General features: G+C 43.4%; 1 protein-coding gene across 2 annotated transcripts in view; it reads right to left on the bottom strand.

Moving 5' to 3' along the window:
- The window catches only part of lca5 (lebercilin LCA5), a 143,380-nt gene that overhangs the window by 93,571 nt on the left and 21,858 nt on the right, over positions 1-27,951 (bottom strand). For both annotated transcript variants that reach the window (XM_068026758.1, XM_068026766.1), the window contains exon 3: positions 11,018-11,547. In XM_068026758.1, coding sequence (XP_067882859.1) covers positions 11,018-11,547 — 530 coding nt within the window. The remainder of the gene's footprint in view (positions 1-11,017; positions 11,548-27,951) is intronic.

Raw genomic sequence — 27,951 nt, 5'->3', positions numbered from 1 at the left:
TAGATAAAGGGGAGGGGGTGAGAGATAAAGGGGAGGGGGTGAGAGATAAAGGGGAGGGGGTGAGAGATAAAGGGGAGGGGGTGAGAGATAAAGGGGAGGGGGTGAGAGATAAAGGGGAGGGGGTGAGAGATAAAGGGGAGGGGGTGAGAGATAAAGGGGAGGGGGTGAGAGATAAAGGGGAGGGGGTGAGAGTTAAAGGGGAGGGGGTGAGAGTTAAAGGGGAGGGGTGAGAGTTAAAGGGGAGGGGAAGGTTAAAGGGAGGGGGTGAGAGTTAAAGGGGAGGGGGTGAGAGTTAAAGGGGAGGGGGTGAGAGTTAAAGGGGAGGGGGTGAGAGTTAAAGGGGAGGGGGTGAGAGTTAAAGGGGAGGGGGTGAGAGTTAAAGGGGAGGGGGTGAGAGTTAAAGGGGAGGGGGTGAGGGTTAAAGGGGAGGGGGTGAGGTTAAAGGGGAGGGGGAAGGGTTAAAGGGGAGGGGGTGAGAGTTAAAGGGGAGGGGGAAGGTTAAAGGGGAGGGGGAAGGGTTAAAGGGGAGGGGGAAGGGTTAAAGGGAGGGGGAAGGGTTAAAGGGGAGGGGGAAGGGTTAAAGGGGAGGGGGAAGGGTTAAAGGGGAGGGGAAGGGTTAAAGGGGAGGGGGAAGGGTTAAAGGGGAGGGGGAAGGGTTAAAGGGGAGGGGAAGGGTTAAAGGGGAGGGGGAAGGGTTAAAGGGGAGGGGGAAGGGTTAAAGGGGAGGGGGAAGGGTTAAAGGGGAGGGGGAAGGGTTAAAGGGGAGGGGGAAGGGTTAAAGGGGAGGGGGAAGGGTTAAAGGGGAGGGGGAAGGGTTAAAGGGGAGGGGGAAGGGTTAAAGGGGAGGGGGAAGAGTTAAAGGGGAGGGGGAAGAGTTAAAGGGGAGGGGGAAGAGTTAAAGGGGAGGGGGAAGAGTTAAAGGGGAGGGGGAAGAGTTAAAGGGGAGGGGGAAGAGTTAAAGGGGAGGGGGAAGAGTTAAAGGGGAGGGGAAGAGTTAAAGGGGAGGGGGAAGAGTTAAAGGGGAGGGGAAGAGTTAAAGGGGAGGGGGAAGAGTTAAAGGGGAGGGGGAAGAGTTAAAGGGGAGGGGGAAGAGTTAAAGGGGAGGGGGGAAGAGTTAAAGGGGAGGGGGAAGAGTTAAAGGGGAGGGGGAAGAGTTAAAGGGGAGGGGGAAGAGTTAAAGGGGAGGGGGAAGAGTTAAAGGGGAGGGGGAAGAGTTAAAGGGGAGGGGGAAGAGTTAAAGGGGAGGGGGAAGAGTTAAAGGGGAGGGGAAGAGTTAAAGGGGAGGGGGAAGAGTTTAAGGGGAGGGAGAAGAGTTAAAGGGGAGGGAGAAGTGAGAAAGGGGAGGGGGAGGGAGAAAGGGGAGGGGGAGGGAGAAAGGGGAGGGGGAGGGAGAAAGGGGAGGGGGATGGAGAAAGGGGAGGGGGAGGGAGAAGGGGGGGGAGGGAGAAAGGGGAGGGGGAGGGAGAAAGGGGAGGGGGAGGGAGAAAGGGGAGGGGGAGGGAGAAAGGGGAGGGGGAGGGAGAAAGAGGAGAGGGAAAAGGAGAGAGAGAGGGGGGGGATGAGAGAGAGGGGGGAGCGGAAGAGGGGGGAGCGGAAGAGAGGAGGGGACAGAGAAGGGTGGGTGTCAGAGATGGGTGGGGTTCAGAGAGGGAGGCGAGTGGAGAGAGGGGTGGGGGTGAGAGAGGGACAGGTGAGAGAGGAGATGGAGGAGGTGAGAGGCGGAGGGAGAAAAGAGGGGAGAGACAGAAATAAAGAAATATGCACAGAATCAGAATTTTGGAGTTCAAGTGTGAAATTTTGAGACCATCCCTCTGCCTTTGCCAATCATCGCAGTAAATGTAGAAAGATCAGTGGTGATGAGCACACAGGACTTTGTGTGAGTGCGGATGCATATTGCAATGTTTTATCTCTGTGAAACATGTGGAAGGTTGAGGCAGTAAGAACTGTTGATCGAACATTAGTCAAAACTCAAATTTGCACATCTCTGTTCTCATGAAAAAGTCCTTAGTCTCTCCTCATAACATACACTTTAGGGGTCAAAGACAAAGGAGGGAATTTTATGTTGGCGGTGGGGGTCTTGATGTTGGGAGAAACCAACACTGAGATCCCCGCGTCACCTCTTTTCTGGAAGGCCAGCCAAATTTAGCGCCAGTCAGGAGGCTGGCAGCTGCAGCGCCGTCGCAGAAGTGGTTGCTGCTGGAGATGACCGTCCTGGAGGCCAAAGATCATCTCCAGACCCAGGCCTCAGGTAGGTCAGGGCAGGAGGAGTCTCGTGAGGTGTGGGTCGCTAGGGGCTGTGGGGAACGGCAGCAAGGATGGGGGACGGGGGGGGGGAAGGTGGCGGGTGGGGTGGCCTCAGCAGGCACCCCCTTTCCTAGTGCTGGATCCCTCGTTCAGGTACTAAGTGCCTTTGAACGAGGGAACCGCCAACACCCCCCTGACCCCACTGCAGCCGGGAAGCAGCCCACGCAGTCTTTCATGCCATGCTTCCCATGCGGCATCAGGGCCATCCGCCACACAGGTAGTTGCAGTTGCAGTGGGAAGAGGTCCTTAGGAACATAGAAACAGGAGTAGACCATTTAGCCCGTCAAGCCTGCTCCGCCATTCAATTCGAATATGGTTGATCATCTACCTCAATGCCACTTACCTGTGCTATCCCCATATACCTTGATGTCATTAGTATCCAGATATCTATTTATTTCTGTCTTGAACATGCTCAATGATTGAGCTTCCACAGCCCTCTGGGATAGAGTCATAGAGTTATACAGCACAGAAACAGGCCTTTCGGCCCATCATGTCTGTGCCGGCCATCAAAGATTCACCACCCTCTGAGTGAATTGGGGATAATCACCCTGTTCAGGGCCTCAGTTGGCAGCAGAGCGGGAAGCCATTCAAAGGCCTTCCCACCCAAACTAAATTTTAGTGCAGGTGGGATGGTGGTGGGAACCACCCCTCCACACTACCACCATCCCACCCGATTCTCTGCTCTCCCCGCCTCAAAACACGCCATGGGGAAGAGCATAAAATTCCACCCAAAGAATCTATTTGGTTAGCAATACAGAACAATAGAGGGGCTACTTTGCTATTCAGTGTTTATTATAGGCCACCAAATAGTGAGAAGGAGATGGAGGAGAAAACATACAAACACGAATTAGGAACAAAGGTAGGCTATTCGGCCTCTGTAGGCTGCTCAGTCATCCAATAAGATCGTGGCTGATCTGTGTGCCTCGAATTCCACTCTCTCATCTACCTAATAACCTTTGATTCCCTTACCTAACATGAATCTATCTACCCCCGCCTTAAAATTATTCAATGACCCTGCTTCCACCACCTTCTGAGGCAGAGAGACCCAAAGTCACACAACCCTCAGAGAAAAAAAATTCTCCTCATTGCTGTCCTAAAAGGGAGACCCCTAATTTTAATACAGTGCCCCCTAATTCTGGACTCCCCCACAAGAGGAAACATCCTTTCCACATCCACCTTGTCAAGACCATTCAGAATCTTATATACTTCAATCAAGTCTCCCCTCACTCTTCTAAACCCAGGTGAAAACAAGCCCAGTCTATCCAACCTTTCCTCATAAGACAACCCGCTCATTCCAGGTATCAAGCGAGTAAACCTCCTCTGAACCGCCTCCAACGCATTCACATCCTTCCTTAAATAAGGTGACCAAAACTGCACACGGTATTCAAGATGTGGTCTCACCAATCCCCTGTATAACTGAAGCATAACATCTTTACTTTTATTTTCTATTCCTCTCATAATAAAGGATAGCATTCCATTAGCTTTCTTTATTACCTGCTGTACCTGTATACTAACTTTTTGTGGCTCATGCACTAGAACACCTAGATCCCTTTGCACTTCGGAATTCTGCAGTCCTTCTCCGTTTAAGTAATATTCTGCTTTTGTATTCTTCCTGCCAAAGTGAACAACTTCGCATTTTCCCACATTATACTCCGTCTGCCAGATTTTTGCCCACTCACTCAATCTATCTATATCGGTCTGCAAGCTCCTTATGTTTTCTTCACAACATACTTTCCTACCTATCTTTGTGTCATCTGTAAATTTACTGATCATGTCATTGCTCCCCTCATCTAAGTCATTGATATAAATTGTAAAAAGTTGAGGCCCCAGCACAGACCCCTGCAGGACTCCATTCATCACATCCTGCCAATCAGAAAAGGATCCATTTATGTGCATACTCTCTGTTTTTTGCCAGCCAGCCAATCTTCTATCCTTGCAGGCAAATTACAAGAACTACAGCATAGTGATAATGGAGACTTCAATCATCCTAACATAGACTGGGATAGTAACACTGTAAAGAGCACAGAGGGAGAGGAATTCCTGGAAAATGTACAAGCGAACTTTCTTGATTAGTGTGTTTCCATTCCATCGAGGAAGGAAACAATGCTGGATCCGATTCTGGGGAATGAAGTGGACAAGTGGAGCATGCTTTCGTGGGTGAATATTTAGGGAACAGTGGTCATAATAACATAAGGTTTAGAATAGTTATGAAAAAGGACACAGTACAATCAAAGATAAAAATACTTCAGTGGAGGAGGGTTACCTTCAATCAGTTGAAAAGGGACTTAGTGCAGGTGGACTTGAGTCAAAAATTGGTAGGCAAAACAGTAGTTGAATAATGGAAGACCTCCAAAGAGGAGATGGTTCAAGTAAAGAGTAGGAATATTCCCATAAAGGGGAATGGAAGGGCATCCAAAGCTACAGCACCCTGGACGACTAAGGGTATAGAGATCAATTTGGGTGGCACAGTGGTTAGCACCGCAGCCTCACAGCTCCAGGGACCCAGGTTCAATTCTGGGTACTGCCTGTGCAGAGTTTGCAAGTTCTCCCTGTGACCGCGTGGGTTTTCGCCGGGTGCTCCGGTTTCCTCCCACAGTCAAAGACTTGCAGGTGATAGGTAAATTGCCCATTGTAAATTGCCCCTAGTGTAGGTAGGGAATATGGGATTACTGTAGGGTTAGTATAAATGGGTGGCTGTTGGTCGGCACAGACTCGGTGGGCCGAAGGGCCTGTTTCAGTGCTGTATCTCCAAATAAATAAATTAAAATGAGACAAAAGGGAGGTTTATCACAATTGCAACGTTAATAATACAGTAGAGAACCAAGCTGAGTATGGAAAATACAGAGATGATCTAAAAGAAAGGAAGTAAGATAGAGTATGAGATCAGGTTAGGGGCTAACATAAAAAGCAACCTAAAAGTCTTTTTATAGATACATAAATAGTAAAACATCCATCAAAGAAAGGGTGGGCTGATTAGAGACCCAAAAGGAGATCTTCTTGTGAAGGCAAAGGGCATGGCTGAGTTCTTTGCATGTCTTCACAAGAGAAGAGGATTCTGTCAAAGCAGCAATAAAGGAGACAGCATAGAAACATAGAAAATAGGAGCAGGAGTAGGCCATTCGGCCCTTAGAGCCTGCTCCGCCATTCATTATGATCATGGCTGATCATCCAACTCAGTAACCTGTTCCTGCTTTCTCCCCATACCCTTTGATCTCTTTAGACCCAAGAGATTTATCTAACTCCTTCTTGAAAACATACAATGTTTTGGCCTCAACTGCTTTCTGTGGTAGCGAATTCCACAGGCTCACCACTCCGGGTGAAGAAATTTCTCCTCATCACAGTCCTGAAAGGCTTACCCATATCCTTAGACTATGACCCCTGGTTCTGGACTCCCCCACCATCGGGAACATCCTTCCTGCATCTAAGCTGTCAAGTCCTGTTAGAATTTTATAGGTTTCTATGAGATCCCCCCTCACTCTTCTGAACTCCAGCGAATATAATCCTAACCGACTCAATTTCTCCTCATACGTCAGTCCCACCATCCCAGGAATCAGACTGGTAAACCTTTGCTGCACTCTCTCTATAGCAAGAACATCCTTCCTCAGATAAGGAGACCAAAACTGCACACAATATTCCAGGTGTGGCCTCACCAAGGCCCTATATAATTGCAGCAAGACATCCCTGCTCCTGTACTCGAATCCTCTCGCTATGAAGGCCAATATACCATTTGCCTTTTTACCGCCTGTTGTACCTGCATCCTTACCTTCAGCAGCTGGTGTATGAGAACACCCAGGTCTCGCTGCATATTCCCCTCTATCAGTTTACAGCCGTTCAGATAATAATCCGTCTTCCTATTTTTGCTACCAAAGTGGATAACCTCACATTTATCCACATTATACTGCATCTGCCATGCATTAGCCCACTCACTCAACTTGTCCAAATCACCCTGAAGCCTCTCTGCATCCTCCTCACAACTCCCCCTCCTCCCACTCAGTTTTGTGTCATCTGCAAATTTGGAGATATTACATTTAGTTCCCTCATCTAAATCATGAATATATATCGTGAATAGCTGGGGTCCTAGCACTGATCCCTGCGGTACCCCACTAGTCACTGCCTGCCAATCGGAAAAAGACCCTTTATCCCTACTCTTTATTTCCTGGCTGCCAACCAATTTTCTATCCATCGCAATACACTACCCCCAATCCCATGCACTTTAATTTTACACGCTAATCTCTTAGGTGGGACTTTGTCGAAAGCCTTCTGAAAGTCCAAGTAAACCACATCCACTGGCTCCCCCTCAACTCGACTAGTTACATCTTCGAAGAATTCTAGTAGATTTGTCAAGCATGATTTCCCTTTCATAAATCCATGCTGACTCTGCCCGATTCTACCACTGTAGTGCTCTGCTATAAAATCTTTGATGATGGATAATAAAAGGAGGGGGAGTGGCAATTTTGGTCAAGGAAACTCTTACAGCTGTAGGAAGGATGATATGTTGGAAGGTTCATCAAATGAGGCCATATGGATTCAGCTAAGGAACAAAAAAGGAGCAATCACACTGCTGGGAGTGTACTATGGACCCCCAAACAGTCTGAGGGAGATAGAAGAGCAGATCTGTAGGCAAATCTCTGAGAAGTGCAAGAACAATAGTGTAGTAATAGTATGGGATTTTAACTACCCCAATATTAACTGGGACAGTTTTAGTGTGAAAGGAATTGAGGGAGTAGAATTCATGAGCTGCATATAGAAGAATTTTTTTGGCCCGCATGTAGCAAGTCCAACAAGAGAAGGTGCACTTTTAGACTTCGTTTTAGGAAATGAAGATGGGCAGGTGAAAGGAGTGGCAGTGGGAGAGCATTTTGGTGGTAGTGATCATAATTCAGTCAGTTTTAACATAATTATGGAAAAGGACAAGGATAGAACAGGAGTTAGAGTTCTCAACTGGCCAATTTTACTAAACTGAGGAGTGATTTACCGTAAGTGGACTGGAAACAGCTACGTAAAGGTAAATCAGTGTCGGAGCAATGGGAGGCATTCAAAGAAAATGGGTGGGACGGCCAAATCTAGAGCCCCATGGATGTCAAGGAGTTTACAGAGTAAGATAAGGCAGAAAAGGGCAGCTTATATCCAACACCGAGAACTCAATAATACAGAAAGCCGTGAGCAGTATAGAAAGTGGAGGGATGAAATCAAAAAGGAAATCAGAAAAGCTAAAAGAGGGCATGAAAGAGTACTGGTAAGCAAAATCAAGGTGAACCCAAAGATGTTTTATCAATACATTAAGATCAAGTGGATAACTAAGGAAAGAAAGAGTCGGGCCCATTAAGGACCTAAAAGATAACCTATGTGTAGGGGCGGAAGATGTTGGTATTGTTCTTAATGAATACTTTGCGTCTATCTTCATAAAAGGGGAATGATGCAGATATTACGAACATACAAATTAAGAGCAGTAGGCCACTCGGCGCTTCGAGCCTGCTCCGCCTTTCAATAAGTTCATGGCTGAACTGCACTGTGATAAACATAGGGAGAGAGGAAGTATTAATGGGATTAGCATCCTTGAAAGTTGATAAATCACCAGGGCCAGATGAAATGTGTCCCAGGCTGTTAAAAGAAGCAAGAGAGAGAATAGCAGAAGGTCTGACCATCATTTTCCAGTCCTCACTGGATACAGATGTGGTACCGGAGAATTGGAGGACTCCAATCTGCTGTGCCTCTGCTTAAAAAGGGAGCAAGGGATAGACTGAATAAGTTGGTCTAACCTCAGTAGTGGGCAAATTATTATAATCAATTCTGAGACACAGGATAAACTGTCACTTAGAAAGGCATGGATTAATCAAGGAAGTCAGCATGGATATGTTAAGGAAAGATCTTGTCTGACCAACTTGATCGAATTTTTTGAAGAAGTAACAAGGAAGGTAGATGAGGATAGTGCAGCTGATGTGGTCCACATGGATTTTAGCAAGGCTTTTGAAAAGGTCCTACATGGCAGACTGGTTAAAAAAATAAAATCCCATGGGATCTAGGGAAATGCAGCAAGTTGGATACAAAATTGGCTCAATGGCAGGAAACAAAGGGTAATTGTTGACGGGTGTTTTAGCGACTGGAGGGCTGTTTCCAGTGGCGTTCCACAGGCTCAGTACTGGGTCCCCTGCTTTTTGTGGTATATATTAACAATTTGGACGAAAAGGTAGGGGGCACGATCAAGACGTTTGCAGACAACACAAAATTTGGCCATGTGGTAGATAGCGAAGAGGATAGCTATAGGCTGTAAGAAGATTTTGATGGTCTGATCAGATGGGCAGAAAAGTAGCAAATAGCATTCAACCCGGAGAAATGTGAGGTGATGCATTTGGAGAGGTCAAACAAGACAAAGGAATACATGATAAATGGGAAAATACTGAGAAGTATAGAGGAAGTGAGGGACCTTGGAGTGAACGTCCACAGATCCCTAAAGGTAGCAGGACAGGTTGAGAAGACATATGGAATCCTTTCCTTTATTAGCCGAGGCATAGAATATAAGAGCAGGGAGGTTATGCTGGAACTGTATAACTCATTGGTTAGGCCACAACTTGAGTACTGTGTGCAGTTCCAGTCATCTCATTACAGAAAGGTTGTAATTGCACTGGAGAGGGTACAGAGGAGATTTACGAGGATGCTGCCGGGACTGGAAAAATGCAGCTATGAGGAAAGATTGGATAGGCTGGAGTTGTTCTCCTTGGAACAGAGAAGGCTGAGAGGAGATCTGATTGAAATGTACAAAATTTTGAGGGGCCTGGATAGAGTGGAGGTGAAGGGCCTTAGCAGAGAGGTCAGTGACTAGGGGACATAGATTTAAAGTGATTGGTAGATCACCCGGAGGGTGTTGGGGGTCTGGAACTCACTGCCTGAAGGCGTAGTAGAGGCAGAAACTCTCAACGCATTTAAAAGGTGTCAGATATGCACCTCAAGGGCTATGGACCAAATTCTGGAAGGTGGGATTAGACAGGTGGATCATTTCTCGTCCAGCACAGATGTGATGGACCAAGTGACCTCTTTCTGTACCATAAACTTCCTATGATTCTGTGTGTTTGGCAGTGGCATCGTACTGGAAGTCAGGTAAAATAATCCATTGAGTATAGAGGCTAGTGGGTGGAAGGTGAGGACAATCTCTTTTGTCACTTAAGCACTGCTGCCTTCCACCCTATCACAGGCCTTCCCTTTTGTTCTTTCCTCCCCTCCGCCCCCACCTTACCTGCCTCTCCATTTGCTTAAAACCTATTATATCCTTAGCATTGTGTCAGCCATGGCCTATTGGTAGCACTCTCACATATGAGTCACAACATTTGGGTTCAAGTCCCACTCCAGGACTTGAGCATAAAAATCAAGGCTGACACTCCAGTGCAGTACTGAGGGAATGCTGCACTGTTGGAGGTGTCATCTTTTGGATGAGACGTTAAACCGAGGCCCCGTCTGCCCTCTCAGGTGAATGTAAAAGTTCCCATGGCAGTATCTTGAAGAAGAATAGGGGAGTTATCCCCAGTTTCCTGGCAAAAAATAGTTTTCTCTCAATCAACATCACAAAAATCAATTATTTGGTCATTATCACATTGCTGTTTGTGGGAGCTTGCTGTGCACAAATTAGCTGCCACATTTACTACATTACAACAGTGACTGCACTTCATAAGTACTTCATTGGCTGTAAAGCGCTGGTGGCCGTGAAAGTACTTTATAAATGCAAGGTTTTTTTTAAGCATTTTCCAGTTCTGACAAAAACTCATCAGCCTGACACTCTAACTCTGTTTCGCTCTCCACAGATGCTGCGTGACCTGCTGAGTATTTCCAGCATTTTCTGTTTTTATTTCGAAGGATTTAGCATCTCAATGCAGACGTCCTTGAAATGCACCCCTGTGGATTTATTCTTCTGCAAACAGCTGTCCTGACAGGTTGGATCACAATACAGTGACATTTGTACTATGTGAGTTTGACCAAAATGTATTACATCATGTGATTTGAATTACAGTGACACTGGGTTTTCACCTCAATGCCTAATGTTTGCTGTCAAAAACAGAATAAGTGTCTCAGTTCTTAATGGTTAATGCCAATCAGGATCAGTACTTTTGTTAGTATCAGTTACTGAGAATGACTGAATAAAGGAAAGAGCTTTCCTGCAAAAAACTCCATCTGAGCTTCGGACTCGCTCAGCACAGTAAACATCCTCATTTGAGTCAAGCCCTTAATTATATCACTAACATATGACAAAAGTTCTGTGAGAAGTCTAGGACCAATAAAAATATTAAGTGAATATTGTGACTATTCAAAGTATTGTTCAAAAACTAAGAACAAATGCCTTCATCCAGTAGAGACCATAGAAAAAGTTGCTGAACATTCGTGCTATTCTTTTCACAATGCCTCAATGACAACTAGTTTTATATACATGTTGAATCTATATTGTAAGATTTACAAAGTTTAAACAATTTAAGGTTTCAGCTTTGGAACTGCTTCTGGTCAGGCTTCATCACTTGAGCAGCTCTAAATTCACTTAATTTCCTGTAATGACCCAATAACCAACTCAAATTGATTAACCAACATGCCTGAAAATTCAGTCCCATCTCAAGTAAGTAGCCAGATACACCTCCCTGCAAATGGAAAAAATTGGCACTGGTCCACTTCACTCCAAAGTGTGCCAGATGAGGAGCAAAAAAAGGGAAACATAAGAGTTTCTCAAAAGCATTACCTTCATTTTTCTTTCACTTTCGTCCATTTTGGTTTCAGCTTTGGCAAGTTTCTGTGCCAGTTCATCACGCTCCACTAGATGTTTGTCCTCGGAAAGTTTCTTTAATTTCTGCAGCGAGCTTCTGGTGCGATAAAGCTCCTCTTCAGTGTCTTTCAATCGTTTCTCAACTGCTCTTTCTTTCTCCTGTGATTTTCGAAGTCGTTCTCGAAGTACCCTGATCTCATTGTTATGATGGGATATGAGCAATGAGATCTCATTTTCTGTGTCCTCAAACTTATTGAGGGCTCTCTCTTGTCTGTACTGGAGTCGCTTTAGTATTTTGTTTTCCTTCTGCAAATCCTCCAGTTTAGCCTGCAACTCGGTAACCTCATTTCGTAGCTCATTAATTTTCAGCAACCTGGCAGATAACATGCGTTTGGTCACTAAGTCTATGTCTTTGTGAACAGATTCTTTCTTTAAGCTTTGGGTCTGGAATCCCCAACGGCGACTACCCTGGTTTGCTGGTTGCCTGGAGCCAGATTTTCCATTAGCTGCAAAGAAAATAAAGGTATGATTAAACTGAAACTTAATCAGATTAAGACAAAAACCTCATTCAAACATTAATTCAAATATCCACATCAATTAATGCAATCCCATATGTAGAAACTCTTATTCATATTTACTGAAACATTATACAAACTCTAAAATTAGCAGAACTAGGCAACCAACCGTGCACCAATGGAAAAAAAAATTCAACAGATATAAGCAAGCAATAGATAATGCCTGAATTTCAGACATATTTTCAGCTAAAATCTAGTTTAAAATGTGTAAAGAATCATAATACAATTTGATGTTTAGTCAATATGTTTGTGTGGAAAGTAATTAAAGTCCAAGCGTGAAGTTCTAAACTGGAAAAATATCGTAAATGTATAAGCAAATGAGGAAGAATTGATACTTTCATGTCTGGAAAGGTTCAAGATTATTTAGCAGTCTCATTCTTACTGCAGTGCAAAAACTGCATCACAAGCAAAACAAAATCACAGAGCTCCTTATCTTACCAGACACTGTTTTGAGTGCAACACTGAAGGTGTTGCAGCTCACTGCCGATGCGATACTCCGCCAGTATTCACTGAATTGTGCAATGCTATGAAAAGGCTTGTAAAATGGTAGTATTTTAATTATTCAAAGGCATGGGGTGTGCTAATCCAAGAGTGCATTTTGTAAAAAACGATACAGCCAAAATGTAAACAAAACATACTGTAGTTCCAGTAAAAACAAATGTACTTACGTCAGCTGAATCAAATCTCGGTAAAACACTGTTCCTTAGTCATACTGCATTTTCACTAAAAGGGCTCCAACAGTATCTCTATGACAACACTGCTGAGATTCAGCACAGACGACATGTCATGCCAAGGAGAATATGACTGGCATCAAATGTGAAATGAAGGTGAGGTTAGTGAAAATACTCCCCCAGCTAAATATGCTAGGAGAGTAATAAAATCTAGCCAAGGAACATCTGTAGTCAGCCAATTTCAGACGGGTAACAATAGAGGTGCCAAAATTAACCCCAGCATCACTGGTTGTGGGAGGGTGATTAAGAAATAGAAAAGAGGTACAAGAAAACAAACAAAAGAGAAATTTCATCTTGTTGCTTTCTAGCGGCCCCTACTGATAATCCAAGTACATAACACTGTTTGCAGTGATAAAATATAGTGGTCAACAGTATACAAAGAACGGCCACTCGGATCAGCTGGCAAAGGCTTACCACATTACCAAGGAGCTAAATCACAGCCCTCAGTGTGCAGGAAGAAAACTGATCGACTCCTATTTAGAGAAACAAGCAGTTACCAACAAAAAGAGCTGGTACATTGATCTCTTCAGCCTTCAGTGCAGTATAGAAAGTTCAATAAAGTTTGTAGAACCCATTCAAATTAACTGGCCAATTATTTCCAGGTAAAATTATACTAAAAATAATATCCCAAGATCTTCTGTTTTATGTAGAATTGTTATTAATTGAGTGTTTAAACTACTTACTACCAACACTAAATGTCTCTCTTTTTATGAACTACTCTCCCACTCTGTCTCTCTCCCTCTTTGTATTCCCCCAGTCTCTCCTCTTCTGGCTTATTAGCTCCCAGTCCCTCCTTTTTTTTTTTGATTTGTTTAATTTATACTTTTCTGGTTTATGCTTTCTCGTTTCCTTTTCAGATTCAGCTCTCCCCTCTTCTACCTCGCCATCATGCCTTTTTTCTCTGCTTCTCCCTCTTCTCTCTCCATCCTGAATCTGTGAGATGGGAAGACAGCAAACTTATGAACAAGAGAGAGATCTGCTAGGACCAAACTCATGACTCTGGAGCAGCTGAGGCCAGGTCATAGTGACAATAGTAGTAGCAAATGGGAATAGGCTGGGGCCTGGTCTTTTGTAGCAGTAATGGGAGCTTGGCTCCAAGGGAAAGCAATGTTGAAGGCAAGAGTTTGCCATGACTGACTAAGAATAAACAAAAAAAAGACTTGCATTTATAAAGCACGATGTCCCTAAACACTTTACAGCCAATGAAAAACTTTTAAAGTATAGTCACTGATTTGTTACAGGGAAACAGAATTGTCGATCCTCACCTTTACTGGAATAATTCCAGTTTTCTTATTTTTAAAGATCCCTAATGTTACGAACAGATGGTAAAGGGTGTGGGTGGTTCCCACTGTTCACTTCCCAACTGACTGCGATCGTATTTTATTTAAGATGATGAGTTTGCCCGAGTGTTTTTAGGGTCAAATAAACAGGCAGTGACAAGTTTGCTTGTAAGTTTAAAAACAGGCGATAAACTATTTATTGAACAATATTCATTCCCCAAAATGTTCGCAACACCACTTACGCATGCATTCACTCTCACATGCACTCTCAAGAGAAGGTAGATAGAAGGCAAAGGATAAGGGTTGAAGCTGTGGTAGGTGTTTGTGGTTTATAGTGAACCATTTGAATCTTCTAAGTAGAACAGTGTCTTTTAAAGGTATAAGCCTGGGTTGTTTCTAGTCTCGACTTATTGAGGTGTTGTAGATTTCTGGTGGTTAAGCTTTCAGATTGGATGCAGTGGTTACTTTCAGTTCTCTGCTGCAGAAAGTTGAAGTGTAGAATTAGCAGCAGGCCTCCTTCCTTGCCTGGCTGGATTTCTTTCCACAGCCGCTGGCTGGACTGCTTTTCTATGATGTTCTTGTGATCTCCCTCCCTCTCTCCAGAGGGTTACCTTTTAAGGTCATAATTCATGATTAGCATTTCTGGTACCTAACATATGGTTTTTCTCCCCTGGTGTGACCATATAATGGACCAGTATGTGGAATCCATGGCCATCCACTAATATTTGGATGAGTATAATCCTGTTATGATATGGCTACTTCACAACTTCTTTGTTTCAGAAGAACCCATTCAATTCAGGAATGTCTCGATGGTTTCAGGATGGGTGTAATTGATACCTCTTAGCCTGGTACGTATCCTTTTGTTCTTAACAGACAGTGAGACAGTGTTCGAATATACAGGCCAGGTTGTCTGAACTTCGGCAGCCACCCTTTGCAGCACTGTCTACTTTTTTTTTTAAATGTAGTCAATTTTAAAGAATCCACCATGAATAGAGTTTGTATCTTAGAAGTAGGAATATGATATGTATTGCTGAAAGTAGAGACATGTTGTCGATGCTTTTCATCTTGCACTCATGAGGACAATCCACAAGAATACCAATGTCAGGGAAAACAAGAACTTTATACTGTATGAGAAGAGAATGCTGATTGGTTGGCAAGTGAACTCTGATTGGTAGAGGAGTTGCCATGGAGAATGTATGCAGTTTAAAGTGACTGACAGTTAACTGCCAAGCTTTATTTGAAATTTATACCAGGCAGCTTGACTCTGATTGGTCAACACATTGTCCTGAAGAATGAACCAGTGAATGACTATCACTTATTTGTTTAGCTGAAACAGGTGCAATGTGTGTACATGTTCTTTCTGTCTGCAAAGAACAGGGCCCTGGGTATTAATGTATGTAGCTTCTGGTACATGCAAATGCACCACACTGAGAGCCCTACTGACAATCTTAAATTGATTGTCAGCGCAATTCTGAGCACACTGAGGATTATTTAGCAAATGTGTCCAAGTGTGGCATCACATCTAATGTTGGACACTGTGTTTTGAGTTTTGCAAGAACAGGCTGGATGTGTACGGCCTGTACCTTGCCTGTTGCGAACAGCGGAAGAGACGTATTGTTTGATACGATCCACCAGTCTTTGGGACATACGGCCTATATACCTAGCATCACACAGGCATTGAAATTCATCCTACGTGACAATGGCTTACCCTGATCAGATAATTTCTCACTGTATATCACGCAAACTTATGAACAGGCCCAAGGCCATCATTTTCAGTCCTGAAAAGTGCCCAGTCTACCTCAAATTACTGTGGAAGGGTAATATATCCCCAAAATTTGAGCAACAGGTGAAGCTAGCAACACGTGTGGTGTTCGCCACTAACAGAATGCTGTCATCAAGCCAAAAAGACATCCTGCCTATCACACAAATGAATAATGTGATATATGAGTTTCAATGTCAGTGTGATGCTAGGTATATAGGCCTTATGTCCCACAGACTAGCGGATCGTATCAAACAACATGTCCCTTCCGCTATTCGCAACAGGCAAAGTACAGGCCGCACCCAACCAGCCTATGCTTGCAAAACTCAAAACACAGTGTCTAACATTAGATGTGATTCTGCAATTTGACAACATTTGCTAAATAATCCTCAGTGTGTTAAGAATTATGCTGACAACCAATTTAAGATTGTCAGTAGGGCTCACAGTGTGGTGCATTTGCGCATACCAGAAGCTACATACATTAATACACAGGGCCTTGTTTTTTACAGACAGAAAGAACATGTACAAACATTGCGCCTGTTTCAGCTAAACAAAATAAGTGACAGCCATTTGCTGGTTCATTCCTCAGGGTAATGCCTTGACCAACCAGAGTCAAGCTGCCTGGTTTAAATTTCAAACATAGCTTAGCAGTTAACTGTTAGTCACCATAAACAGGTGCATTCTCCATGTCAACACCTCTACTAATCAGAGTTCACTTGCCAACCAATCAGCATGCTCTTCTCATACTGTATAAAGTTATTGTTTTCCCTTACATTGGTATTCTTGCAGATTGTCCTCATGAGTGCAAGACGAAAAGCTTCGACAACATGTCTCTATTTTCAGCAATACTCAAGTTCTGCACTACCAAACAAATATGATAATATGTCTTTACTGGGCATGACACTAATCATACCTCAAAATTGTACTTTAAAGTTGCAAAAAAAAGCTAATTTGCAATATGACTGCACCTCCCCCCATTTTAGTGCCAGTCCATCTTCAAGATCACAGCATAATCAAAATGTCCCTTAGCTCAAAGTTGGTAAAATAGAAATCATTCTCACTGACAGCTAACAGTAGCTATGGGTCACCAACCTCAACCTTAATCCAGGCCTGTGGAATATTGGTATCCTATTCAAACTGGAAACAAGTTTCTTTCTCCACATTGGATCTTTGATCAAAACCACTTTATTTCACCCTGAAAGGCTATTCATCTTTGCCCCAATTTCTCCCACTCCATCACTGAAACTCAAATCCACCAACCTGAGGCTCAATTTCTTAAATGTCCTTTTCGTTGGCCTTTCCACCACCACTCTTCAAAATTTCAAACAAGTCAGGACAGCCTGCATTATGTCCAAGTAAAAGTTTAATTCCTTCATCGCCTCTGTTCCCACTAAGCTCCCAAATGCCAATAAACTCCACATTTCCAAATCCCACTCCCTTTGTGATCTGCTGTACCTATACATCTCTACATGGAACTTTTGCTTCTCCAACATTGGTTATTCTCTATTCTGTGCCATGTCCCACCACCACTATTACCCCATCATCAGTGACAATTCTTTCAGTCATTCCACCCCTGCTCTCTGGATTAAATTCCACTGCCTTACCACAATCCCCTACTTTCAAGTCTGCAAAAAACCCTTCAACTGTACTTTCAGCTCCCACCTCAACCCGTTTCCTTTTCTCTTCTGCCTGGCTTCCACCTTTATTTGAACCTGTAAAGTGCTTAGATGTTTTTACCTGTATGAGGGATAATAGCGGCCAATATCAATATTGACTTCCGAAATCTGCTATTATTCTTACCCAATAATAAGTTTACTGTTTAACACAATTAAATTCCTTTTCTCACCTGTAACATTACAACAACTGCTGAAGAACTCACTGTTGGTACTAAATTGCTTAATTGTGTGACAATGCCATTCTAGTGTTATAAACGGATTCAAAAATAACCGTACCTGAACGTTTTTTTAAAATTCATTCATGGGATGTGGACGTCGCTGGCCAGGCCAGCATTTATTGCCCATCCCGAATTGCCCTTGAGAAGGTGGTGGTGAGCTGCCTTCTTGAACTGCTGCAGTCCATGTGGGGTAGGTACACCCACAGTGCTGTTAGGAAGGGAGTTCCAGGATTTTGACCCAGCGACAGTGAAGGAATGGCGATATAGTTCCAAGTCAGGATGGTGTGTGACTTGAAGGGGAAATTGCAGGTGGTGGTGTTCCCATGCATCTGCTACCCTTGTCCCTCTAGGTGGTAGAGGTCGTGGGTTTGGAAGGTGCTGTCTAAGGAGCCTTGGTGCATTGCTGCAGTGCATCTTGTAGATGGTACACACTGCTGCCACTGTGAGTCGGTGGTGGAAGGAGTGAATGTTTGTGGATGGGGTGCCAATCAAGCGAGCTGCGTTGTCCTGGATGGTGTCGAGCTTTCTGAGTGTTGTTGGAGCTGCACCCATCCAGGCAAGTGGAGAGAATTCCATCACACTCCTGACTTGTGTCTTGTAGATGGTGGACAGGCTTTGAGGAGTCAGGAGGTGAGTTCCTCACTGCAGAATTCCCAGCTTCTGACCTGCTCTTGTAGCCACAGTATTTATATGGCTGGTCCAGTTCAGTTTCTGGTCAATGGTAACCCCCAGGATGTTGATAGTGGGGGATTCGGCGACGGTAATGCCATTGAATGTCAATGGGAGAAGGTTAGATTCTCTTTTATTGGGGATCATCGTTGCCTGACACTTGTGTGGTGTGAATGTTACTTGCTACTTATCAGCCCAAGCCTGAATGTTGTCAAGGCTATGCTGCATATGGACACGGACTACTTCAGTATCTGAGGAGTTGCGAATGGTATGGAACATCGTACAATCATCAGCAAACATCCCTGCCTCTGGCCTTATGATGAAGGGAAGGTCATTGGTGAAGCAACTGAAGATGGTTGAGCCAATTAAGGGCCTCATCCAGCCTCCGCCACAATTATCCCAGCGGCTGGCAGGCTTGTCGTCGCACGGGGAGCACAGCAAGAAAAACAGTGCGGGCTGCTTGCTGGTTCCATGTTGGGGGATGTCCCTCGTTAAAAGGCACATAATGCCTGAACAAAGGACCCAGCATCGGGAAGGAGGGGTAGCTGCTGAGAGTCACTTCCCTGCCCTCGCTGACAACACGCCCTCCACCCACCTCCTCTGCGACCCCCACCCTGCGAGACCCCTCCCGCCCTGACCTACGTGTGGCCTGGCTCCAGTGCCGCTCCTTGGCCTTGGGTGGGTGCTCCAACAGCAGTAGCCACTGCCTCCCCTGTGGCACTGCTCAGTTAAAGAGCTGCTGGTCTCCGATGAACTGGCAGCTCTCAGAGGGCGGGACTTCTGTTGCCTTGATCCCATGGAAGGCCCGCCGCTGTCCAGTTAAATACCTGTTGGCACTTGATTCGTCAGGCCTCCCTCAGAAGGGGCAATGCGGGGTCCTTGGTGGCGCTTTTGCCGGAGGTCAAGACGCCCATCGCCCGGATAAAAACCCAGCCAATAAGTGAAAAATTGGGGTCTGACGAGTCAAAGAGGAAAACTTGCTTTTACACCAGTGTGCTGATGTGCCTTTAAATTTATGAATTGCATAGAAATAGCCAACGTGCCATGGAACAGAAGAAGAGAAAAAAGGGATGGGAAGGAGCCTTATGCACTTCCTGGCAGCTGCTAGCAGAGTAACATTGGCAAAGGTTCAGGGGCAAGATACTTGTTGCTACTTCAACTGGAAATATTGCATAACAATGGAGAGAAGGAGGAGAGAGAGATGTGGGGAAGGGTGAGAAAATGGTAAAATTATTAATGTAAGTATTGAAATAGCTAGACTGTAGGAAAAGAGAAAATACCCCTAACTATAGAGCATAATCAGTGGTGGAATATTCTTGGAAACTCTCACTGATTTTTGATCAGCATTAAGTTCAAAAGAGCTGAACTCAAGAGGTGAGGTGAGAGTGACTGCCCTTGACATCAAGGCAGCATTTGACCGAGTATGGCATCAAGGAGCCCTAGCAAAACTGAGGTCAATGGGAATTAGGGGGAAAACCCTCCGCTGGCTGGAGTCATACCTAGCACAAAGGAAGATGGTTGTGGTTGTTGGAGGTCAATCATCTGAGCTCCAGGATATCGCTGCAGGAGTTCTTTAGGGTTGTGTCCTAGGCCCAACCATCTTCAGCTGCTTCATCAATGACCTTCCTTCAATCATAAGGTCAGAAGTGGGGATGTTCGCTAATGATTGCACAATGTTCAGCACCATTCGCAAATCCTCAGATAGTGAAGCAATCCATGTAGAAATGCAGCAATTTACCTTTATATAGCACCTTTCACATACTCAGAATGTCCCAAAGCATTTCACAGCCAATTATCTACCGTTTGAAGTGCAGCCACTATTATGTAAGCAAATCTGGCAGCCAATTTACAAACAGCAGGATCCCATAAACAATAAAAAGGATATATGAATAGGTAATGTGTTCTTTGGTGGTATTGATTGAGAAATGCATGCTGGCCAGAGTACTGTGTTACGACTAGGTGAGAAAGGTGTCTAGGGCCTCTTTCAGCCTTAACCTGGTCTTACTGTAACAGGATTTAATTTTTAAACACACTGTGTTTTGAACTCCCCCTTGGTGAATCCTTGTTCACCGCTTTCCAATTATAAGGCAAAGAAATCAGCAAAAACAGGCCTTCTTAGGTTTAAAGAAGAAAAGTGAAACTTATTAAACCTTAAACTTAAACTCTAGTATGGTTAACGCCTACAGATATATGACGCGCCCACGCTAGCATGCACATGCAATACACACATGCAAATCGAGACAGAAAAGAGAAGAAAAATAAAGTAGAGAGGTTTGAGGCAATATCAGAAGAGTTTCTTGTTTGCTGTGCTTCGAGCTCACTGTCGTCCTTTTTGTAAGTAGTCTTACTTTTAGTTGGGGCCCAGTATTCTTATTAAACCTTGCTCACTGGAGGACATTTTTCTCTCTTGGGGGTCGTGTGTCTTCAATGGGTCTTCAGTTCCATGAGAAAGAGATGGGAGCAGACAGGAGAGAGGTATTTTCAGCCCAGGAGCAAAGAGCTTTCTGAGTTTCAAACACTCTGCAGCAAGTTCAAATTCAAACAGCCAGTTAGTCATATGACTAAACTGGTCTGACCAGTTATAGAGTCATAGAGAGATACAGCACTGAACCAGGCCCTTCAGCCCACCAAGTCTGTGCCGACCAACAACCACCCATTTATACTAATCCTATATTAATCCCATATTCCTTACCACATCCCCACCATTCTCCTACCACCTACCAACAGTTGGGGCAATTTATAATGGCCAATTTACCTATCAACCTGCAAGCTTTGGCTGTGGGAGGAAACCGGAGCACCCAGCGGAAACCCACACAGTCACAGGGAGAACTTGCAAACTCCGTACAGGCAGTACCCAGAACTGAACCCGGGTCACTGGAGCTGTGAGGCTGCGGTGCTAACCACTGCGCCACTGTGCCGTCCACAGTTCTTCTGTGTATTGGGGAAACAAGGACTGGGTCCCTTGTTCCAACACTGTCTGCTAGCATGCAAATGTCTTTCCAGTCAGGGGCTTGGCAATTCCTTGTGATAGACCTCTTTTCTTCCCAGCCACAATTTTAAGTTTTAAAGTTCATGTGGCGAAATAATGTGTGCCTCAATCGTGGCAGGTGGGGGCCTGTATGACAACTGGGAGAACACCCCTGCTCTTCTCCAGTGAGTGCCATAGGACCTTTCGTGTCCACCTGAACAGGGAAACAAAGGCCTCTGTTCAACATCTCATTCCAAAGATGGCACCTCCATCAACGCAACGTCAACCTAGATTATGTGCTCAAGTCCTGGAGTGAGGTTTGAATGTTCAGCCTTTTAACGCAAAGGCAAGAGTACTTCCACTGAGGCAAGCTGCATCAGTGAACCCAGTTGGTTATGGCCATGTTAGACAGCTACAGAAACAAGATTTTGCTTTTAAATACTCCAATAGTGATCATCCTTAATGTGCAGCAACTCAGCAAAGTCACAATACTGAACTCCTTACTGGTATTTCCTTCTCTAAGCTGCAAAGACTGCAAACAGGTCTTGATACTCCACTGCTTGTGGCTCCTTAAACCACTCCTTTCTCATCATCCAGTATGTTTATATCAGGAAAAATGCTAATTTTCTATGATATTTAAAACTCTGAACACAAGTACTTACTATTCTATATATTAAATGACCAATACAACAGGGGCATCTAGTGAAATTAATGTGGAGATTACAGTATGCAGTTTTATCATACAAATGCTTAACACAATCATAACTTGTGAAGAGGGCATGGGGGCTACAAAGGAATATAGATAGGTTAAGTGAGTGAGCAAAGACCTGGCAAATGGAGTTTATGTGGGGAAGTGTGAAATTGTTCACTTTGGCAGGAAGTATAAAAAAGCATATTATCTACATGGTAAGAGATTACAGAGCTGTGAGATGCAGAGGGATCTGGGTGTCCTAGTGCATGAATAGCAAAGGGTTAGTATGCAGGTACAGCAAGTAATTAGGAAAGCTAATAGAATGTTATTGATTATCGCAAGGGGAATTAAATACAAAAGTAGGGAGGTTATGCTTCAGCTATATAGGCCATTGGTGAGACCACATCTGGAGTACTGTGTACAGTACTGGTCTCCTTATTTAAGGAAGGATGTAAATGCGTTGGAGGCAGTACAAAGGTGGTTTACTAGACTAATACCTGGAATGGGTGGGTTGTCTTACGAGGAAAGATTGGACAGGCTAGGTTTGTATCTGCTGGAATTTAGAAGAGTAAGAGGCCACTTAATTGAAACATATAAGATCCTGAGGGGTCTTGACAGGGTGGAGGTAGAAAGGAGGTTTCCCCTTGTGGAAGAATCTAGAACTAGGGGGTCACTGTTTAAAAATAAGGGGTCGCCCATTTAAGACAGAGATGAGCAGAAACTTTTTCTCGCAGAGGGTCGTGAGTCTTTGGAATTCTCTTCCTCAAAAGGTGGTGAAAACAGAGTCTTTGAATATTTTTAAGGCAGAGGTAGATAGATTCTTGATAAGCAAGTGGGTGGAAGGTTATTGGGGGTAGGTGGAAATGTGGAGTCATCAGTTCAGTAATGAACCTAATGAAAGGCAGAGCAGGCTCAAAGGGCCAAGTGGCCTATTCCTGCTCCTAATTCGTATATGTGTATACCAATTTTTTTTTTCTGTTATTTTAATGGTGGCATTAATCAACTTGAGGTAAACAGATTAATGCTTACATTAAAAAGGTGTAGAGGGAAATCAGATATGAACAAGTTTAATGTTCATGTGAGAATGGTAACTCAATAATTTCCAGATATAGTGCTCACTCATTACATAAGCAAATTTTGTCTGATATTTGTGAATATGAACTCAAATTCTTGCAGTTTTGAAATTATGAGCATTCAGCCTTTTATGTCATTTATTTTTACTCAAGTACAACACTGAAGAACATTACAAATTATTTTGCTGATTTTTTTTCAAATGTTTTGGTTAAGCTTTAAAATTAATTTCCTTTGCATCATCTCGCTAAAATGTAGGGCATATACAATTATCTGTTTCCTGGTCAACTACATGATCATATCCCGAGTATGACCATTTCCTTACCCAACGAAGTGATTCTCCTGCCAAAAGGCTATTCTCTTTGCCAAATACCATTAAATCACATAGCTCTGGTCCTCTCCTCCTGATTGACCTACTGTGGTCACCTGTTTGTTCAGTTTCCGTGGCCAAGTCTTCAGTGCTCTTTCCTCAGACTCAACACTCACTGAGTCACAATAGGTGTCTTGATATTCCCCTTTACTCCCCTTATTGACCAATCCTCTGCTGTCAATAATATTGGAGACCTGGGGTTCCTTCTAATGTCAGCACCTGTCTCTTGTGCTACTGATATCTGCTTTTCTCCAAAATTAAGGTCTTTCCATGCCTCGCAACTACTACACACAACACCGAAGCTTCATACGCTGCTCGTCTTCCTTTGCATCTGGCATCTGAATCACCTACCTGCTATTAGGCTTTCTTCTCCCCTTTGCAAAATATGTTTAATTTTGTTAGGAGCTGAATGACAGACTAGATAGATCACAGGTGCGACCTCTGGTCTGTGATAAATTAGCTGATACTCTACAATTAACCTCAGCACTCCAATGGGTTAAGGAAGGGAAAATTAGCTATGCTTTCCAGTCTAATCACTATCCAGCAAATCCTTTGAACCAGCTGGTGGAACTTAGCCGAGGACACACTGTGATACCGGCTACATTCAGATTACTTGCTCAGATCCAAGGCTCACACAAGGAAACTACCAAGGAAGGAGGCTAACATCTCTGCAAGCTGGAGACGATGACAGAGATAGGTAGGGGCAAGACCATAAAGGGATTTAAATATAATTAAAATTTTAAATTAGGGGACGAATGAAGAATATCGATTAGCAAGGTTAGCAAGGACTGGGTGATGGAACTTGGTGCAGGATAAGATACATGCAGCAGAATTTTACATGTGGTGCAGTTTGTAATGGACAGGAGTTCAGTCAGGAAAGCAGTGAATCGTCAAATCTGGAGGTAATATAGGCATGGTGGAGGGTTTCCACAGCAAATGGAACAGACAGTGGCAGTAGCGGGTGGCATTTCAGAGCTGGACGTAGGTGGTCTTTTCAGAGGATATGGGGTTGGAAACTTGGCTTGCAAAAATAGGAGAAAAAAAATTGGAGGGGTAAAGATTTTAAAAACCAACAGTTGACAGTTTGATTGAATTGATTTTAATTTTTAACTTCAACCCCAGCTAACTGAATATTCCAGATAACCAAAAAACATTGAGAGCGGTGAAAGACACTTTGTTGAAAAGACATGAGACAAAGACACACTCTGCATCTACAAATACGAATACTAACATAAACCATCGTATATTACACTATACTTATGGTATAAATAGAATATTTGATAACCAAAAATATCATTTAACACATACATGAGTGGGCCTATCCAATTCCCTTTCAAACGCAGTACTCACAAGTTCAATTTTATTTTCAACAGCTTATCATCAAGTGCTGTGTTAATGAGGAACACAGTACAATAAATAACCCAATGAACAAAGCCACTTGGATGACTTGTGTCAGGTCTCCAGTATGCTATCCAGCCAATTTATTCATTGAATTATTGATCACATTATGATTCCCTAACTCATATTCCCTCTTCCGCCCATTCAAAAGATATCCGATTTCAGTATCTTAAACAAAAAGTCATTAGCAGTTGATTGGTATTACCCTGGACATTAGCAATGGTGAGTATCAGCCAAACTCAAAACGCAGAACTACTGAAGGAGCAATGAGTTGTACAATTTGCTTGAGTGCAATTAGAGGCGAAGCAGGTGAAATGAGATGTGTAGGCATTCAGTCCATATGGAAAGCAGTTTTACTTTCAGTTGAGATCTGGGACTTTAGATAACAACCCACGCACACTTCTTGTTTGCATTTGGATGTTTCAGTCAACTCATGCCTATAAACACATCACCTACCAAACCAGAAATCTGCTCAATGGCTGTACCATATTGAAGATAGGCACAGGCAGAGTATTGACTTGGTGATGTCCGTAATGTCCAGCAACATGATAGCAGGTCACGGAAGTGTTGGACCAGGCTCAGTGCATTCAGTGAGCCATCTACGGAACTGCAGAAAATGGCATTACTATTTCAGTGGGGTTTGTTTCAGATTTCCATACGTTTCCTTCATAGTAATAAATGAAATGTCAGAATAATACTAAAGAGGAATGGATATGGATTTTCTTCTATTTTATTTGAAGGCAGGTGTTTAAGCATTGGAAATGTTGCCCTGATCATATATTTTCATGCCATCTGCCCACTCCCTGTCCACTATCTGGCAGAGAAACGGTCAGTGGTAGGGCCGGACTTCGCAACCCATTTCCCTCCCATCCACTCTTGTTACCTACACTCTCTGGGACCGCTTAGTGAAAGATGGAGGTAGGCCCAAAGGAGCAGCAACAATGGCCCCCAATTTGCAGAAATGGAGGAAAAGAGCTAAAAGAGGCCTCCTTGCTCTCCAAGCCTACACTGCACATTTTACTTTCACTTCTTTTAAGGGATTAATTTAAGTTCTATCTGTCGAAATGGTAAATTTACCATTTGTGAACTTTCATACATGCTTTCTGTAGTTTATTGTATTCTGCCTATTTTCTGTTTCTAAATGCTGTAATTGTCACTTGTCTGACATGATGCAATATTTCCAAGTTTGTATTGACAAGGTACTTAGTAGGAATATAAAACTCCAGTTCAGAATTTACTGCAGTTAGCTTATAACAATACGTCATAATATGAACTTTTAATTTGTTCATGGGATATGGGCAACAGTTCCATTCCTAATTGCCCTTGAGATGTTGGTGGTGAGCCAACAACTGGAAGCATTGCAGTGCTTGTGGGGGTAGGTACACCCACAGTGCTGTTAGGAAGGGAGTTCCAGGATTTTGACCTAGCAGAGAAGGAACGGCGATCTAGTTCCAAATCAGGATGGTTTGTGACTTGTCAAAGGGGAACCTGCAGGTGGTGGTGTTCCCATTTGTCTGCAGCCCTTGTCCATACAGGTTGCGAGTTTGGGAGGTGCAGTTGAAATCCTGGTAAGTTGCTGCAGTGCATCTTGCAGATGGCACAATAACCATTTCATACATCTGTACAATTTTCCTCATTGAAACATCTGACAGCACTAACTGCTAGACTCAAAGTTAAGATCTCTTTATAAAAAAAATGCATTTGTTTCTGAAGGATGAGGTATATTCTGGGAAGCGCTCATGAGCCTTCAGGAATGTCCCCCATATCACCCTATGTCCAAACATAGAATTGCATAACTTCGAATCACTATAATAGTACCCTTTTGTCATTCTGTACTAGATATCATGTCTAGATATTGCATCTTTCAAATGTGTACCTCTCCAATTTTGCAATAGGCAGACTGAAAGCACTTTAGTAAGATGAGGTCAAATATGAATTAAGTTATTTTACTTAACAGGTCCAAGTGAATGTACAGAGTGAGTTATAGTCAAAACTCACTTATCAAAGAAAGTGGGTGGGCATGATATACTACTCCACATTGGCAATATCACTAGATTGGCAAAAACATAAAAATAAGGCTCAACACTTTAAAAGTAACAATTTTTTTTGAAAGGCAAGATGAATTTGAACAAAACACGAACTTGATTTCCACTTCAAGTTTTAGCTATCCAACATTCCCTCTCAAAGGCCTCAGAGGATAGATGGGGATTCTGCGAGGAACAGAGGGGAGAGGAAAAGGAGAAAGAAGAAAGTACGAACAGGGAAAGTGAGGAACAAAAGAGAAAAGCAATGGGCAAAGGAAGGAACGAAGAAGAGCTGGAGATGGGGAGAGCAGGACACAGGAGGGAAGGGGAAGCGAGGGGAAGTGGCAAGAGAACTTGGCGGTAGGGGCGGGGGGTTAGGTGTGTGGGTATTGGGGGGGGGGGGAGGGAGGGAGATGTGGGAAATGTGAGAGGGAGGTGTCATAGGAGGGAGAGCAAGAGAGAGTGGTGTGACAGGGAAGGAATATAGCGACTGAGTATAATGGTCCTATCCTTACAGTGCATTGTATCCTTACAATGAAAGAAGTTTACAGCACTGAAGAGCATGGAGAGAAGGTTCCAAGGGAAGGGAGGAAGGAGAGCGGGCGTGGGGCAAGGGGGCAGGCGCACAGGCGGGAACAGGCACACAAGAGGGAAGAGAATGATCATAAAATAACTGTTAATACCATCCTTTTAAATTGGCATATATGTCACGGTATGCCATTTTAATACTGTTTTATACATCGTTTTACAGTTTTATTAATCTTGATATTGCTGTTTGCAGCAGAATAGACAACAAGTAAATGCTTATCCTGTTACACTTATCAACACGGATCAAATTAAGAGAGACACCCATGAATTATTCAGATAAACAAAACAGCCCAGAGGAAAGGATTAAACTTTCATGCTCCAAGCTATCTTCCTTATTGGTCAATGTTAACATCTTCCATTGATTAAAGAAAAAAAGTACATTTTTAAAGGAAATTACAATAACAGATGCAACAAAGAATTAGGACAATCAATACAATATAGTACAGAACAATCAAGATAACATCCAACATATACAAACAACCAATCTGAATTAATTTGCATGTAGAATCACAGTCCCAAGTTTAGTATTACAAAAGCTGCTGGGTCTTGAAAGAAATAAGAAAAATAATTTGTATTTACATAGCACTTTTTAAGGTCTTAGGACATCCCAAGTACATCACAGTCAATTAATTACTTTTTGCAGTGTAGTAACTGATGTAACATTGGGAAATGTAGTAAACGAATGCATAGCAAGGTCCTACAAACATTAATGAGATAAATGACCAGAAAATCTAGTTTCAATGGCATTTATTAAGGAATAAATGTTGGCGAAAACACCAAGAGAACGCCCCTGCTCTTTGAATTGTACTATGAGATTTTTACATACACCGGAGAGAGCATATGGGGCATCAGTTTAATGTCTCATTGAAACGATAGCACTACTAGCAATACA

Source organism: Heterodontus francisci, chromosome 3 (assembly GCF_036365525.1).
Source record: "Heterodontus francisci isolate sHetFra1 chromosome 3, sHetFra1.hap1, whole genome shotgun sequence".
Taxonomy (NCBI): domain Eukaryota; kingdom Metazoa; phylum Chordata; class Chondrichthyes; order Heterodontiformes; family Heterodontidae; genus Heterodontus; species Heterodontus francisci.
Note: the sequence above shows the minus strand (reverse complement) of the source record. Positions and strands in the feature narration are given on the sequence as shown.